This window comes from Typopeltis vanoorti, chromosome 10 (assembly GCF_054136105.1).
Source record: "Typopeltis vanoorti isolate ZY-2024b chromosome 10, IOZ_Tvanoo_1.0, whole genome shotgun sequence".
NCBI classification, from domain to species: domain Eukaryota; kingdom Metazoa; phylum Arthropoda; class Arachnida; order Uropygi; family Thelyphonidae; genus Typopeltis; species Typopeltis vanoorti.
In genome coordinates, this window is record NC_143558.1 from 138,568,696 (window position 1) to 138,586,724 (window position 18,029).

The 18,029-nt window shown below is 36.9% G+C and overlaps 1 protein-coding gene across 4 annotated transcripts in view; it reads left to right on the forward strand.

The window, feature by feature from the left end:
- The window catches only part of LOC150102833 (uncharacterized), a 630,466-nt gene that overhangs the window by 600,365 nt on the left and 12,072 nt on the right, over positions 1–18,029 (forward strand). For all 4 annotated transcript variants that reach the window (XM_090398795.1, XM_090398798.1, XM_090398796.1 and 1 more), the window contains one exon: positions 16,629–16,688. In XM_090398795.1, the coding sequence (XP_090254921.1) occupies positions 16,629–16,634 (6 nt within the window). In that variant the 3' untranslated portion in view covers positions 16,635–16,688. The remainder of the gene's footprint in view (positions 1–16,628; positions 16,689–18,029) is intronic.

Below are 18,029 nucleotides of genomic sequence, written 5' to 3' on the forward strand. Positions count from 1 at the left end.
AGGAAGAAGAAAAATAGGAATATTCTTGGACTTTCTGAAACAAAAATAAAAGAAAAAATTATTGAAACAGGCAGTTGTATTTTACATACTGCTGAGGATGATCACGGTCAAGGAAGAGTGGAATTGTGGTCCATAAAAGATGGACAAATAACATTCTTGAATTTAAACTAATCTCCCAAAGAATTACAACTCATAGATTGATAATTAATAAGCAATGCGATTTGAGTATAGTACAAATATTTGCACCCCACGACTGGTAATTCAGATGAAGAAATTAACAATTTCTCCATCACTCTCAGGAATAGTATGTCACTGGAAAACTGTAATGGGCAACTTTAACTGTAACGTAAGCAAGAAACAACAGGGAGAAAGTACTTCTGGCGTGCAAGATTGGCCAAAGAAATGAGAGAGGACAAACACTTGAACACTTGTTTGAATTTGTAGAAAGCGAGAGCTTGTGTGTAGGAAATAATTTCTTTAAAAAGGAAAATAAATTAAAATGGACCTGGAGCATCACTGAAGCACGAAATGAGAAGTTTTTAATGAAATTGATTATATTATGGTGAACAACATGGAAATTCTAGATGTATGTTATCAGCCGGTTTAATTATGATAGTGATCATAGCGTGACATATAGGGATGTAAGACATAATAATTAATAAATAACATGAAATGGATTACCTTCCAGATACATTTAATTAGTATTGAATTTTCACTCTCATATTAAGGGCATCTTCAGTATTATTATTAAGTAACACCTCCAGGGAGTCCAAAGACTCATCGAGGGAGGGCACCTACACTACAACTCTCTGTCTCCACCAATCGCAACTACCTTCATCTACACCAACACCATCTACCGCTGACTACCACCACTAGTCACTAGTATTTTCACAGACAATCACAAACATCCATAATAAATTTAGTTTAATCCTTTATCCAAGTGTGTGCAAACAAAGAATCTTCAGGACTGGGGTAAAGTAGTACAACACTGGGCAACTCCTTGCAAAGGTGGAGCAAGATACCAACACTCCTATCTCAGTATCTCCCATAATGCAAAACACATCTCCTTACGGAGATGTATAATGTTATGCATTAAGGGAAAGGCCACCACCCAGACTAGTTTCGACCTTTATTGAGGTCTCTTTAGTGGGAGCCATGCCCAAGTGGAGATACCAAGGCAGAAGCATTAGCAAGGTCATCTCCTCCTATAAGAGCTGCCAAACGGTGTGCCACCTTTTTATTAAATTACTCTGGATTTAGAGAAAGATGTTAAAAGTTTATTTTTCACTTGGTTAGACTATAATAAATTTAGTTTAATCCTTTATCCAAGTGTGTACAAACAAAGTTTGCGCCTGAAAGTATCTTCAGGATGGGGTAAAGTAGTACAACACCGGACAACTCCTTGCATATGAGGAGATGACCTTGCTAATGCTTCTGCCTTGGTATCTCCACTTGGGCCTGGCTCCCACTGAAGAGACCTCAATAAAGGTCGAAACTAGTCTGGATGGTGGCCCTTCCCTTAATGCATAACATTATACATATCCATATATCATTATACATATAAGTATGGGAGATATTGAGATAGGAGTGTTGGTGGCTTGCTCCACCTTTGCAAGGAGTTGCCTAGTGTTGTGCTACTTTACCCCAGTCCTGAAGATACTTTCAGGTGCAAACTTTGTTTGCACACACTTGGATAAAGGATTAAACTAAATTTATTATAGTCTAACCAAGTGAAAAATAAACTTTTAACAAATGTCCGTGCCCATGGAGGGATTCAAACCCACGGCCTTTTGGCTGGAAAGTAGATGCGCTAACCACTCGGCCAACAAGGCCGGCAACTTTCACATTATGTATGACTTTCAAATTAAACAACAAGAACAGAAACCGATATATTCAGGGTCGCATTTATACTTTTGGAGGCCCTAGGCGCAACATCATCATGAGGCCTCAAAAGAACAAGTCTATTTCATTTAATCAAATTCATATGCATGTTTTTTTTTTTTTTAGGTAATTGAAAATAAAAGTCGACATTTCCATAATAACTCTTTTTAATAAAATAAAAACAACACAACATTGGCATACATATATTTGCATTTAAAATAAGTATAAAAATAAATCAGCTTTGGTTTTAGCAAATATATCTATAATATCATCATAATTAATCACATCCATTGCATCTGATTCAATGCATAATAACGACAGGTCACTTGTTTTATTTTGATGCAAGTTGCTTCTTAAATAATTTTTTATTCATTTCAACACTGAAAGTGAACATTCAGCACTTGCATTTGAAATAGGCATCGCCAGAAATAGTTTTAAAATTTTCTATGTTCAGAAGTAGTAGACAACCCATTGTTTATAAATATTTTTAATTGAAGAATTTTATTCCATTATCATTATTAAAAATTGCTTAACTTCATCAATAAATTTTTCTGAGTCAATATCAGTCCCATAAGCTTGTAAACTTTTGTTAATACTAGTCTTGTACTTGTCTTGATCTATATCTTTCTTCAAAAAAATGTCAAAACATATCCAATATGTCTAAATAGCTTTTTGCTCTTTCATTAATTTCCAAAATTAGCTTACCTCAAATGACATTAAAAGTACCAACAATGAAATTTTCTTTCCCATGTAATATAAACCCATTACTAGATTGTCAAACTTCGTTACACTTTTTTCTTTTTTTTTTTCTTTTTTCACTCTTTCCTTCTCATCTTTAAATTTTGTCTCATTTGTTAATAAATTCATTTCTTCATTTAAAGCAGCAAAACTATTTCCTATATCTAAAATAAAACCAACTAAAGACTGTAACAAATTATTAGTTAACAACAAATCCATAGCGGGATCTTGTAGAGATTTACTAGTATCATTTATTCGTTGTAAAATTTTGTCTCACACTACTGTTAAAAGTGCTGTTTCTGAATTGCCATAATGTTCAGCCAATGATGAGCTCTCTAATGGACAGTTCAAGTAATGCCCCTTTAATTTGTTTATATCATGTTTTAAAGACAATATAGTGTCAGCTCTTGCGGACCACCTCATTTCACTTAGTCTTTTAACTGTTAAAGTTTTTTTTTCTAAATATTTAAAGAGTGTACTCCATCTTCTTGTTGAAGATAAAAAGTAATTATATACATTTTGAATAAAACAAAAATATTGCACTGCTTCTGGACAAGATTCCATAGCATAGTCTGGTTTCCCCTTTCAGTCGTTTCCGACCATAGGTTACTTTGTAGGCATTGCCCACAAAGTATTCCCAGTGAGATTTTTTTTTTACAGTTTAGTTCACCATTGCTTCACCCCCCACCCCCATTCGTCTGGAATTGTGACTGGCATATGGCTCTGATGTATTCATGACTGTAATCCATGTGTGTGTTCACAGAGCCAGTTTGCCTGTTCTGGAGTGGACAAAAAATCCAAGTTTCCAGGCAAAAAAAAAACCCTACCTCCATATGACAATGGTTAACTCATCTTTAGTTGAAAGAAACCAGATAAAGGTTCCTCGTGTCACTGACGGGAATCGAACCCAAGTCTTTCCAACCAAATGTCTGTACTGACTGAGTTACAGAGGCTCTTCGTTTACTGTCCTATGACCCTTTTTTGCTGCACAATTTATTTATTGTGTCTCTTCCCAAAAATAAAAATGAATTTCACATGTGTGAAAATAATCAACCATGAAATTACCAGAGATCAGCCTTTGCAATGAATCTATTTAGTAATAGTATATTTACTGTATTTTATTCTCTTGAAATCAGTGAATGGAACAAGACAACTTTATGTTCTTTCACTTTACTAACAATGCAGAATAAATTTTTTTGTGAATTTTCAAATGTTCGTCCAAATGTAAGTTTTAAAATGTGGCCCCATAGAAAGTGAGGCCCCAGCTTGCACCTTATGGTAAATGCCGCCCTGGATATATTCAACAGAATGACATGCACAAACTGCACATACATGGTGTAGTCGAATTACATTAAGATTCTAGTAAAATTAATTTTAGGAAGTTTTTCAAGTCTGGCTCATCCCACAAGATAGATACCAGAGTAATCTCTAATGGGTTCACTAAAGAAACATCAACACATTTGGATGACCTTTTTGAGACTAGTGAGGAGAAATCACCTGAAATACTGTGCAGAAAAGGTTAGGGTTATAATAGAGGATACAGCCAAGAAGTTTCTAGGCTTAATTTGAGGAGCAAGAGAACCATATATATTAGATTCAATATGGAATCTGATTGAAAGAAGGCAATTGGGGACACAAGGACTGAAGAATATGCTAATAAATGTGAAGAGATAGAAATCCAAATGATGAGACAATTATAAAAAGATGTTATGTTTAGTTCATGACCCGAAACACCAGATTAAGCCCAAATTGAATGTAATCAGAAACAGGAATGGAGCATTATCAGTACTAACAGAAGAACTGGAAATCGAAAACAGATGGAAAGAGTAGTGTGAGGAACTGTGCAGCAGAGAAGATAAGGAAAATTTGGAAGAGACCTCTTACCAAGAAAATTTGATTTGGAACCTCCACCACTTAGGTATGAGGTTGAAGGAGCAAGTAAACAGCTTAATAACAATAAGGTCCTGGGTGCAGATGGAATCCCAGTAGAGTTAATTAAGACCACAGGCAATGGAGAGTTTCATAGATTGATTGCAATGACATGAGTGTTGGGATCATGGCCTACAGACTGGAAGAAGTTAATTTTTATGCCACCTCACAACAAGGGAGATATGAAGGATTGCAAGAACTATAGAACTATTAGTTTAATCTCTCCTGCAAACAGGATTTTATTGAAGATCATTCTGAATAGGATTCAGGCAGAGATTCCTGAGGAGCAAGTAGATTTTAGAAAAGGAAATGGCAGCAACAATCAAATATTTTGCCTTAGACAGATCGTTGAAAAGTATAAAGAATTTACATTCCCTATAGGAATGTGTTTCATAGACTACTCCGAAGCTTTTGACTCTGTTTAACATATGAAATTCATGGGTTTTCATCAACACATTATCACGTTGATGCTATCATGTACTGTCAGCAAGAAGCTGCAGTAAGAACAGATGTTAGATTAACTGATAAGCTTCAGGTTGGCATGACAGTTGGGCAAGGATGCCTACTTTCTCCTCACCTGTTTAGTATCTGTGCTGAGGACATCATGCATGAAATATTGGATGAGCTTAACACAGAAATTAAGATACATGGCAGATGGATCAGTAATCTGAGGTATACACTGATGATACAGTACGTCTTTGAAATGGAAGAATAGAACCAATTATAAAGAAAGTTAATAGATCAGATCAGTAAGAACAGAGGACTTCAACTCAATCCTAGCAAGACAAAAAATTATGGTTCCAAAGGAAATATAGACGGGAGAGCTCCTGAGAAGCATATGCACCTTGATAGAGAAAGAACTGAAGAAATCAGCAAGTTTGAATACCTGGGCACCATTGTTATTGTGAAGAATGGCTAAAACAACAGTCAAAGACTTGTTTAAAATCTGTAAGGATGGATCTATCTCCACAAGAACAAAAGTTGAGAAGTCTGATAGGAAAAGGATAGTTGCTTTTGAGATATGGTGTTATCAGAAGGCTGCTGAGGATATCATATACTGAAAGGTGGTCAAATGGATGGGTGTTAGAAAAGATCAGCAGAACTCTAAGGCTCCCTAAAGATATTGACAGAAGAAAACTGAAATACTTTGGACACATTGAAAGGATGGAAGGAAGACTTCTCAAAACAGTAATGGAAGGTAAGGTTCCTGGAAGAAGACAAAGGTGGTAGACCTTTAATGGTATCTCAAGACATGCCATCTCAAGGTAGACCTTGAGATGGCATGTCTGGAGTTACTGTTCAGAGAGTTGAAACCTCCTGAAAAGGATACGAAAGGAAAAGAAAAGAGTGACTACAAGTCATCTGATGTCCAATGAATAGATGGATGGAATGATACTGTATTTTAACTATGGAAAAAAATTCCAGTGTAGTGGTATAAATCATTGATTATCTTATTACATAAAAAGGGCAGCAGAGATGATATCAATAACTATAGGCAAATCAGTTTGCTACAAAATGTACAAAATTTGCCACAATTGTACAAAATGCTTTATAAAACCTATAGCACATTATTTTCGGCACCCTACACATGGCCCTGATGTGCTTATAGGTCTCTTTCTTGACCTCTTGTGTATGGGATCAAATCAATATTTAAAAAAAAAAAAACACTAGCAAATTCATAGACTTCAATTATTTTCTCATATATATTCTGCTTCTGGCCTTTCTATAGGTATTTTCATGCTGCTGCTTCACAGAAATAGTGCATCTCTTAGTTGCTTGACCAAGAGATGCACTATTTCTGTTGACCAGTAGTTGCTTGCAAAAAACAAGCAACTACTGGTCAACAGTCTATTTGCAGTCCAATTTCAGTCTTCCAGAGAATTTATTTTACTTGTATTTTATTAAGTTTGCCTCCCTCCTCTGGAGCAAGTATTCTTCAGATAGTGTACCTTGTTGATATTATTTGCCAAATGTTCAAGGTGAAGATCATCAGGTTCTTTCTCTCTTTTTGACATCTTAATAAGTTATAGGTTTTGCATCCTTTGGTGTGCAGAATTAATATATAATATTATAAACCTGAAAATTCTAGGACCAGAGTAGATTATTCTTTCTGAGTACATCTGTCATTTGTTATATTCCTAATCTTTGCAATTATCAGAATTGAAATTTAGATGTTTGTTACAGATGTATTTTTAACATTTACAGATAGAGAGAAAAAGAGACTTTGATTTGCACTCAACATTGACAGAAAGTGTCGAGAATATGCTGCTCGTTTGAATGCATTGGAAAGATGCTAGTTAAAATTAGTACATGTTTATCAGATTTTATTACTGTGACTTTTCTGATAAAGTGGGGGATTTTGCAGGTTTCTATATGATATTGATATTTATTTTGCAATAAATCAACTTCAATATAAGACTGATGGATTGGATCATCAGCACTGTCTCTTGGATATCAAAAAATTGTATATGGAGGATAACTAAATACTTAAGGAATTGACAGCATACACTAGAAATATAAATTAATTCAACTTTAATATATACATTCCGATATTTCAGCAACATCACATTGCCATCTTCATAGGAGCTTAAGATAAAGACACATGCATTGGATACTCGCCACAGAATAAGGTGGAAGAAAGCCACAGTAATACACTGCAGCAAGTTCAAATATGAAAGACTATTCATGGAATCAGCCTCAGCTCTTAGGAACATGCCAAACCTTAACAAATTTGGATACATGAGACTGCCCCAAATTTGGTAAACATATATCAGAAAAACTTCAGTCAAAAGGCCAAGAACACCTAATATAGCCTGCCAAGGGGCACCATCAGGACTTTAGGAAAACAGTAGCTTCCTCACTTCGTTTCTCATTTGCTCTTACTTGCGTTCACGTATCTTTATCTTAAGTTCCCATGAAGATGGCAACGTGACATTGCCGAAATATCGGAAAGTATATATTAAAGTTGATTTAATTTATATTTCTAGTGTAACCTGTCAATTCCTTAAGTATTTAGTTATCATGTTTAACCAGTGTATAAGCCTTTCTACAAGAATTGTATATGGAGGAGAGAATCGTTATTGAAGAAGAAGCAGAGTTCTGGACTCACTATAACAATTATTTATCCTTTATGAGAGTTATTATTATTATTTATTATTATTACAACAGTGAGCTCCAAGGAGTCCTTAGACTCATCGAGGGAGGCCCAAAATCATGTCAAGAACAACTATTCAACATTCACACAGTATCTGTCATACTTCACCTTGAACTCATTTACAGTCTGGCAGCTTATTCCACTCATTTACCACTCTCCAAGTAAAAAACCTAGCTCTAACACGCTTGCTAACCACACTCTTACCAAGCTTCCATGGATGGTCCCTAGTCCTCCCACTACCAGTCCTATTCTCAAAAATATCTTCTGAATTAATCTTATAGAAACCCTTCTGTAATTTGAATGTCTCAATCATATCACCCCCTTTTCTGCCTATTAACCTAATTCTGCAGCCCACAAATCTTCAATCTGTTCTCATAATGTTCATTCCATAGTCCTGCCATCATCTTGGTCACTCTTCTCTGGATCCTCTCCACCTCCTCCCCATCAAGAAGAAATCCTGGCACCCATATCTGGGTACAGTAGTCTAGATGAGGTCTTATCAAGGCTCGGTACAGAGGAACAATAACTTGCTTTTCTCTGCTCGTCAAAATATTTTTCAACAACCAAGTGAGTTGATGAGCTGATTTAGCCACTTTTGCAATGTTCCCCCTAAACTTCATCTCCCTATCCACCAACACTCCCAAGTCCCTGGCTTCATCAATCTCCTGCAGTACGGTTCCACCAATGCGGTATACTGCTGCTGATCTTTTCACCCCAAAATGCATAACCTTACATTTTGTCACATTAAATTGACATCCATTCTTCTTAGCCCAGTCCTCCAAACTATCCAAATCATCCTGCAAAATTTTGACATCTTGAGCATTCACTATTCCCCTACCCAACTTTGCATCATCTGCAAACAGATGCACAGTTCCTCTCACATCCTTTCCTATATCGTTAATGAACAAATTAAACAGTAGTTGTTGAAGAACAGAACCCTGCATCACACCACTAGTCACAGGCCATCTTTTGGGCTCTACTCCTGAATTAACCACTCTCTGATATCTCTCCATAAACCACCCTCCTATCCATCTCACCAACCCTATATCCATTCTCATATACTGCAGTTTACTGATTAGAATTCCATGTGGTATCCTATCAAAGGCTCTAGCAAGGTCCAGTAGAATCACTGTAAACCCATTACCCTTATCCAGTTCAGCCTGTTTTAGAACATGAGCAAATTACTGAGGCATGATCTACCCTTCACAAAACCATGCTGTTCTGCATACAGTATCCCATTTTCATCTGTCCAATCTTGTATTTTCCTCTTGACTATTTTCTTCAAGACCTTGACAGCAATTCCTGAGATGCTGATCGGCCGGTAATTTTCAACAGCAGTCTTGGATCCTCGTTTATGCAGTGGAACTATTCCCCGCTTTCCACCCTCTTGGGACTAACCCAGACCCGAGACTCAAATTAAACTAAATGGTTAAAGGCACTGACAATTCTTTAGCCGCTTCTCATATGACACGAGCTGGTATACCATCCAATCCCCGCAGATGAATTGACATTGAAGTTTTGTAATAGACTATTCACCTCCACTTCATTCACCACAATTCCCATATATGCTGTTGGTTCTTCCATTTCTGCATTGTCACCACCTGGATGATATACTCTTGCAAAATGCGCACTCAGTAATTTTACTATATCAACCAATTCGGTTATCTCCTTACAATCGTCATTCTTTAAAATCAATCTGTCGTATACATTTTTTCTTTTACTTGCAACATATCGAAAAAACTGTTTGGGATTCTCTTTAGACTGCATGGCTAAAGTTCTTTCATAATCTGCTTTTGCTTTTCTTACCACATTTGTTACCCTTCTGGCCTGGGCATTCATGTGCCTGCAGGTCACCTTTCCCCTTAAATTCCCTCCACAGTTGTTTCTTTTTTTGCAGCTCAAACTTAATGGTGTTATTCATCCATTTAACCCCTACTTGATTTATTATTTGGACTCTAGGTATACAGTCAGCCATTGCCTCCTGCAAACACTTCTTAACTGCCTCCCATGCACTATCAACATCCAGCCCTTGCTGTTTTACATGCCATGGCACTGAACCAATCAAACTCCAGAGCTTGTCATACTTACCAGCCTGATAATTCCACATGTATCCTGTCTTAATTGTAAATTCCACACCTTTAGCCACCTCCCAAGTCAAGACCCTATGATCACTCTCACCAATTGGTGGCAATGTGGTCATATTTGTTACAGTCAAATCCTCAGATGCAGTTACTAAGTCAAGCACTCTCTGACCCTTAGTATTTTCTATTACATGCTGTCGCAGATAGTTATCCCTTAATAACCACATAAAATCCAATTCCTTCCTCCCATGTGTCCTCTCCTCCTTCCAATCAATGTTACCATATTTGAAATCTCCCATAATAATTACCGTCCTTCCACTCATTTCCTCTATTTGCTTATGCATACTATCTCCACCATCTATTCCATCACCTGGTATATAGCAGCATCCAATTGCATATTTTGTTCTGCTAGCCTCAATCTCACACCAAATGGCCTCAAATGTGCTCTTTTCTCTATCCTGCAATTCAACTTCTGTTCTCCTTGGCTGCAGCTCATCAGCTATCATCAGTAATACTCCTCCCCCAATTTTATTCTCCCTGTCACTCCTGAACACACTATGCCCTTCACATTCAATCCCACTAACTATATCATCTTCGGTCAGCCATGTTTCGCTAATGCCAATAACCTGTGGTCTGGAAGTACCAACCAAGGGCAAAAATTCTTCCTTCTTGTTCCTAATACTCCTAGCATTAGTATACATGAATTGCAGAAGCCCATTAGTCCCATCCCTACCTTGATGCCTTATATTAACTATCCCATTCTGATTTGTTGTCCTTCTTATTCGCCCGGGCATATTATACTCATTCATACACTCAGCTGCCTCCCTAACGTCTGCATATCTACTCCCCCCCCCCTTAATAAATCTAGTTTCCCTGATTCTGCACATCCACTTCATTCAACAACACTTTTTCAAGTCTCCTTACACTGAATCCATTCAAATGCAAACCATCCATCTTATATAGATCCTTTTGCCCATCGAACTCGCTCCACACGTCCACAAATTCCACACCACTCATCCTGCATAACCCACGCATAAAGTTATTAGCAATTATGGCCCTCCTAAACTCTTCACTGTCATACTGCAGCAACAGACTAACTATCCTAACTCTCACACTCTTCTCTTTTGCTACCTCAAACAATTCTTTCAGGTCCTCTATCATATCCATTTTATCTCCTATCAAATCATTCATACCTGTCACCACTATCATTTCTTTCACCCTTTGCGTTTGCTCCCTAATAGACTCACATGTCTTTAATGGTCGCACCAAGTTGGTACGATTTTGTCGAACTCTCAATTATCACACCTCATACTGACGAATCTCTATACAGCACTCGCTCCTTCATTTTGTTTACGTTCACAATCATACTCTTATTTTTCTTATCATAGTTTTTTTTATTGGTTGGTACACTCGGTAGACATTTGTGTATATGCTCCAGCTGCCGCTTTGCCCTGTGTATCGCTTCTGCTCAACCATGCGATCTCACTCATTGCATCTATCTCATCTCTTTTATTATCTGTTACACCATTTATTTGCTCTGTATTATTACCTTCATTCTCACTTTCAACGCCGCCCTCACAGCTCTCTGGTACAACCTTGCACTTTCTTATCATATCGCTATTTTCTACATTCTGACATTCAACAAATATATCACTCTTACGACCTGAAACACACTTTAATTCCTCATTTTCTGCACACATTCACTCCACTATCATCATCTAACCAGACTCCAACCGCTCTACGCAAAGCATACATCTCACATATAGTACATTGAATAATCTCCTTTATGTTACAATTTTTGAACAAAGATGGCAAACCATTATTACTGGCCGCCATTATTTTCTTTCTTACCAGAGCCATGTGCATGCTTCTATCATATCTTATCAAATTAATAATTGAAATAACACCAAAAACACACAAACAGACACACTAAGATTTGAAAAGCAAAGAAAATATGTAATATTATTATTATTAGACACTCCAGGGAGTCCAAAGACTCGTCGAGGGAGGGCACCTGCTCTACAACTCTGTCTCCACCACTCAATCCACCAACTGACTGCAACAACGCCATCTACCGCCAACCACTACTATTTCCACAGACAATCACAAACATCCATGCCCACAGCTGGATTCTAACCCGCAGCCCTTTGTCTGGAAAGCAGATATGCTAACCACTCGGCCAACCAGGGTGGCATATTCAAGCAAAATTGTCAATGATAACTTAAAATAACACTTATCTTATCAGGAGCTCTCAGCAAACACTACACACCACAAGTCCCTCTAGCAGTTGTTATTAATGAACTGCAGTAAAATATTTTGCTGCATGTGGATCATATGAAGATGGGAAGTTGTTATAATTTATTTGGGCATGTACTGAATGAATGTTTCAACATTGTTCATTAGCCTCATTCATTATTTCAATATATCAGTTTCTTTTACTTGCACTTCATGCAGTTACCATTTAATCACATACACCTCACTCTAACCTTACTCTAATCCGATTATCTAATTCCCTGCTAGTAATCCCTTAATTTCCTACAAGTGCTTATGCTGCAAGTGAAAAGACCTTTGGAATCAGCAATTCACATCTTAGGTCACTAACTACCATGCTATGCAATTTAGGAAAAATTTATATTAATTATCGACTGCACCATCCTGAATTGATTTTAAAGCATGAGAAGATTAGTTAGAACACATATAAGAATAATCATCTACTCAAGCAACTCTTAAACATTCAGTAATGGCAATTATTCTACTTAGGCACACAGGTTCTATTGTTTTTGTGAGACAGTGCATTGGTCAAAGATCAGGTGAGGAATTTATACAAACAAAACATGTTTATTTAACCCCTGACAGACTTTACAATTCCATACTCCATTGTACGTTCACTCTCTGAGGCCTATCGCAAGCTTAAATTGTAGCTTACACAATTAAATCTATTATTCGCTATACTTACCAACTTGTTTACAATTCTAGTCAATATTTAGCTATAACGTTCAACATCGTTGGTTAAGCATTCTTTCTCAGAATATACAAACTAACACTCGGCGTTTTTTTTTTATTATTATTATGACTTAACAACTAATTCAACAGAGCTAAGTTCAGTGAACATACATACATACAACTCTTCATTACCTTTAAAGTTAGTACAGTAGAATCTACTCACAATTGCAGTATCACACACAGTCCTACCAGCTTTGAAGACTTATTGGTGGTTCTGTTGACTGCTTCCTTTCATCCTGTGTACTGGCCTTCGCTGAATGGCTCTTGGCGGTTGTACTTCTGTAGTCCTTCCTGAGAATCATAGCATTGCTCTACATCAGTACTGGATTTATTGTGGGCACCGTGTAACTATACACGTGTGGCACGTCCCGTTATTGGAAACACAGTGTGAATAAACTGCCTCTCCTGCCTCTCTCTTACTTGGGGTCACACAACAGCAAAACCTCAGGAGACCAAGCAAGCCAACAAACAGCAGCAAGAAAAAAAAAGAACTAAGAGAGTGGCCTGAGGTCCTCAAGATGCTTTTATATGATCCAAAGTTCTTTGTCCTAGGGTCAGAGATCCCCGAATCTTCTGTAAACATATTGACATCACTTGTCCTGACCTGTTTTGGCAGTAAAATTTCTACATTTGAGTGACCGTCAGTGTTGTTGTGATCTGAAGGTGAACAGCAGTGTTGTTCACCTTCAGGTCGCCAACACCATGCTGACCAATCCTCTTAACTCAATGCACACACTCTTTTACATTCATTTTCTTTTACAAGTTAGCATCAGAACTTACACATTAAACCAACATTATGTACCATTCAAACTTCGACTGTTCCGTTGGAGAAGGAGTAGAGGAAATAAGGGGTCTTGGGATGATAGTGGTAGAATAAATTCAGAAGAGAGAGAGAGGTTGCAGAGGGTGGTGAGGACAGCACAGAGGATTGGTACAATATGTGAAGATGTTGAATTTGCAGAGATAAGGATATTGCGGTTGCATTGTATGATGACTTGATCACATCATGTGGGAACTGTTTTGCTTTGATCTCATTACTTAGCTTTTTGAAAGTGATGAAGAAACCTTAGATAGAGTGTAGAGTTAAGTAAAAAAAAAAAAAGAAAAAATCAAAAGAGCTCGGGAGATAGCAGATTGTGAACCCATGAGATGTTAATAATTTGCTGAAAGATAGTGAGACTCGGTGTCAGACAAATGCCTGGACTCATGCAGAGGTGACAGGATTTCTCCTCCCAAAAACTCAGACTTCTCATCCAGCAAAACAGGCAAACAGGCCAGATGAACACACACATAATTCAAAGACATAACATTGTTCCCATAGCTTTAATTTTGGCTATAAATACAAACAAAAAAAATAACAACTATAGACACTGGGAGAGGTTTTTAAGGACAGAAAACCATATGGAACTTGGGTCAAGCTGTCTCTCAAAGTTGCACAAGGAAATGAAAAGTTGGTTTTTCATTTCCACAGACAGTGGTGGATATGTAGAAATACATTGCTTCAAAGGACATTAGGAGTGAAGACAGTGAATTAATATTAAGGATTTTTATGATAGACTTTGTGGTACCTAAAGTGAACCTCCTGAAATAGCTATGACTTCATGGGAGTTCTGCAGTATTAATAGTGCATGAAATAATAATAATAATCCCATGAAAAGTCAGTTCATTTCATGTTTTGTGGTGAATTGTTGCTTGCCAGAAAAAGTTTCTTATTAATTAATGATTCAATTTGCAGTATAATTGTTAGCATATTTATAATACTTATTCTGAAAGAATTAAGGAAAGGATGTTCTGAAATAATATTGATGTTTTAATTATCTGCCACAAATCCAAATCTGAACCCAATGAATCATTACTTCTGTAATGATACATATTTTGAAGAAAACTTATTAATAAGCTTTGTGATTTTGGTATTAAAATGTTGCAGTCTTCTAATCTTTTTACTTTAATTTCATCGTTTGAAATCAGATAAATGATGATTCAAGTTTACAGCAGCTGCTCCCCTCCCCCCCCTGATTTTAGGGCAAAGAGGTATCCTGCAAACATACTCATATTCCCACATTTATGATTTCCACACTTATTATTATTATTATCAACACCCGACCTCCATGGAGTCAGTAATAACTTATGACATTAATAATGATTGCATAATTCCCCCTTTCTCATCCGTTTCTTAGGACAGGTAATGGTTACATTACATAACATTATAACCTCAGAGATGTAACAACACATCAGGTAATTAACTTGTATTGATTTATTTAGGAAGCATACAGATGAGAAATAATGTCTTGAGCTGTAAAGGACATGACCTACATTTTTGGATGTAAAGGAAGTTATGGAGTCATTGTCCTTTATCGAAATCAAAATGTTTAAGTCACTCCAAGAAAAGATACCTTATTTTGCAAAGGAAAATACATATCTCAAATTTGTTAGCATCCAGATCTCCTTGCACAATCAGGTATCTCTTCTTGGAGTGATAGAAACCTGAAATTTTCTATTTCAGGTTTCTATCACTCCAAGAAGAGATACCTGATTATCTCTTCTTGGAGTGACAGTCCAATGTTTTGGTAACATTGAAATTCTCAGATTGTCCATTATAGGACTCTATAAGGCTAGATTCCTGTGTCCTTTCAACAAATATTGTAAGCAGATCAGTGTTCGTGGCACTAATCATTGATCCTATGGTTTGGGATGATCCAATAGGATAGACATATATTGATAGATTGAGATATTTATTTTCCTTTGCAAAATAAGTCAGGCCTATGTTTTGGTAACATTGAAATTCTCAGATTGTCCATTATAGAACTCTATAAGGCTAGATTCCTATGTCCTTTCCACTAAAATATTGTTAGGAGATCAGTGTTCATGGCACTAATCATTGATCCTATGGTTTGGGATGATCCAATAGGATAGACACTGCATATTCTATCAAATACAAACACCATCTTGTGTATGCAAAACTGATTATAAGTTCCAAAGTTAGTTATTTATGCACAGGGGAGAAGGTGTGGGAAAAAGCACAATGTGCTGCGTTATTTCCAAGGGGACTGCTTGGGTTTCACGAAAATACACATCTTGCATGATGTTGGCAAAGAGATCTCAGATTTCTTAGCTATCATCAACCAGGAGTGTCTGAGAGAATGAATTCCTCTACTCTCATTCTGAGAGTGATAGAATCCACACTGATGGTTATTGATGAACTAATGGACTTCTAGTTGGAGAAGGAGTTAATTGTTGATGACTGTTCATTATTTCAATAGAAATCCAGTGAGTTTAAGAGAATGATAGATGGATGGCTGTAAACTTTTTATATCATTTTTAAATGTGTTGGATATAAGCTTCTTTCTATGCTAAATAACCGATGAGCATGAAAGATTATAAACATGATACAGGATGAGTGTTACTAGCACAGATTTTAAACACTGTTGGGAGAGATACCTTTGCAACCAGATGACCTGTTGGTATCCTCTTTATCATCATTTCCCAAACTTTCAACACCCATGTGCCTCCTTTGAAATTTTGGTAACATTGGTGCTCTCCCTTTCAGGTGAAAATAGTTTGGGTGAAATTATAATATTTTATTCAAACACAAATAATTCTAAAAATATTTTTTTTTTTTGACATATACATATATATATATATTTGTATTATAATAAATTATAAACATGTGAAACTTTTTTAAATTAATAAATACATTTATCTTAATACTTATTAAATAAAGAAATAAAAATTATGAAATTTAAATTTTCAGTGATAAAAAAAAAAGTTGAATGAGATGGATGAAAGTGTATGCTAGGAAGAAGTTAATGTGATCTTATCTGTTCTATATTTGTTATTTTTAGCCATAGATGGGACCCCCTGTAAAGTTCCAACCATGGTCGTGCCTTTAACCAGATGCAGAGGTCAGTCGATGCTCATTTTGTTTAAATTGTCCTTTACATTTTTTAATTATTCAAAAATTAAGTATAAGAGAGAACTGCACTTATCTGCAATAAGATGGCCAAATATATATATATATATATATATATATATATACACATACAGGGTGATTCAGAACTCTTGGGTCAAACTTTAAGGGGTGATAGAACACACCTAAACAAGCACTTTTCATCATGCAATGCATGGTCTGAACTCAAGTGGTGAAGCGCTAGGGGTTAGCAACTACTGTTTCAGGAAATGAAGAAACACAAGAATGACAGAGGAGATTTGAAACAATTGCAGAAATTACAGAACATAAATTAAAGAATTTTATTGAACAAATTACAGAAACTGCTCAAAAGAGCAACCACCAACATATACAGGCTTCACACCTTTCACGTATTGATTGGCATACATTGGCGAAAACACCAGGCATTTCTCGTACAGTGGCAATAGAAATCCTGGCAATAAGGTCCTCATTGGAATCAATGGGGCTATCGTAGATCAGGCGTTTCATATGGCCCCATAGGGAAAAAAGTCCAGACATGAGAGATTGGGCGATTGTGGCGGCCAAGCGATGGGAAAATGCCAACCAATCCATCATCCTGGAAATGTTGCATCCAAGGCATTCCACACATCCCTGCTGAAATGAGGTGGCGCTCCATCATATTGGAACCACATATGTGTTTAAATGTTTGCTGGAACAGGGTTCAGTAATTCTGGTAAGACCTCTTGTAAAAATACAAGGTATGTTCTCCCATTCAGTTGTGCTGGTATAAGTTATGGGCCAATCAAATGATCATGTAGGATTACAGCCCAAACATTTATGGAGAAACGCGACTGGTACGAATGTGAACGTGTGCCATCTGGATTTCTGCTCACCACCCACACGATAATTGTGGGTATTAAAAATGCCCTCACGTGTAAAGGTGCATTCGTCAGTGAATAAAACATGTGCATCAAAGTCTGGCTGCACTGCAGTCTGCTGCAGGAACCACTGTGCAAAATCCACACAAGGCTGGTAATCTGCAGGTGTCAAGGCATGCACCTTCTGTACATGGTAGGGTGTAATCGTTCGTCTCATAGAACTTGCCACACCATCGATTGAGGCATATGTTCAGCATGGGAAATTGCTGGAAAAAAAACCGAGTTTCCGGGTGAAAAAACCCCTACCTCTGTATGAGACCGACTAATTCACCTTTCATCGAAAGACACTAGATAAAGGTTCCTCACATCACGGATGGGAATTGAACTGAGGTCTTTCTGACCAAAGGGCTTTTCTATACCGGCTGTGCTAAACTCCCGCAGATATAAAATCTATCAAA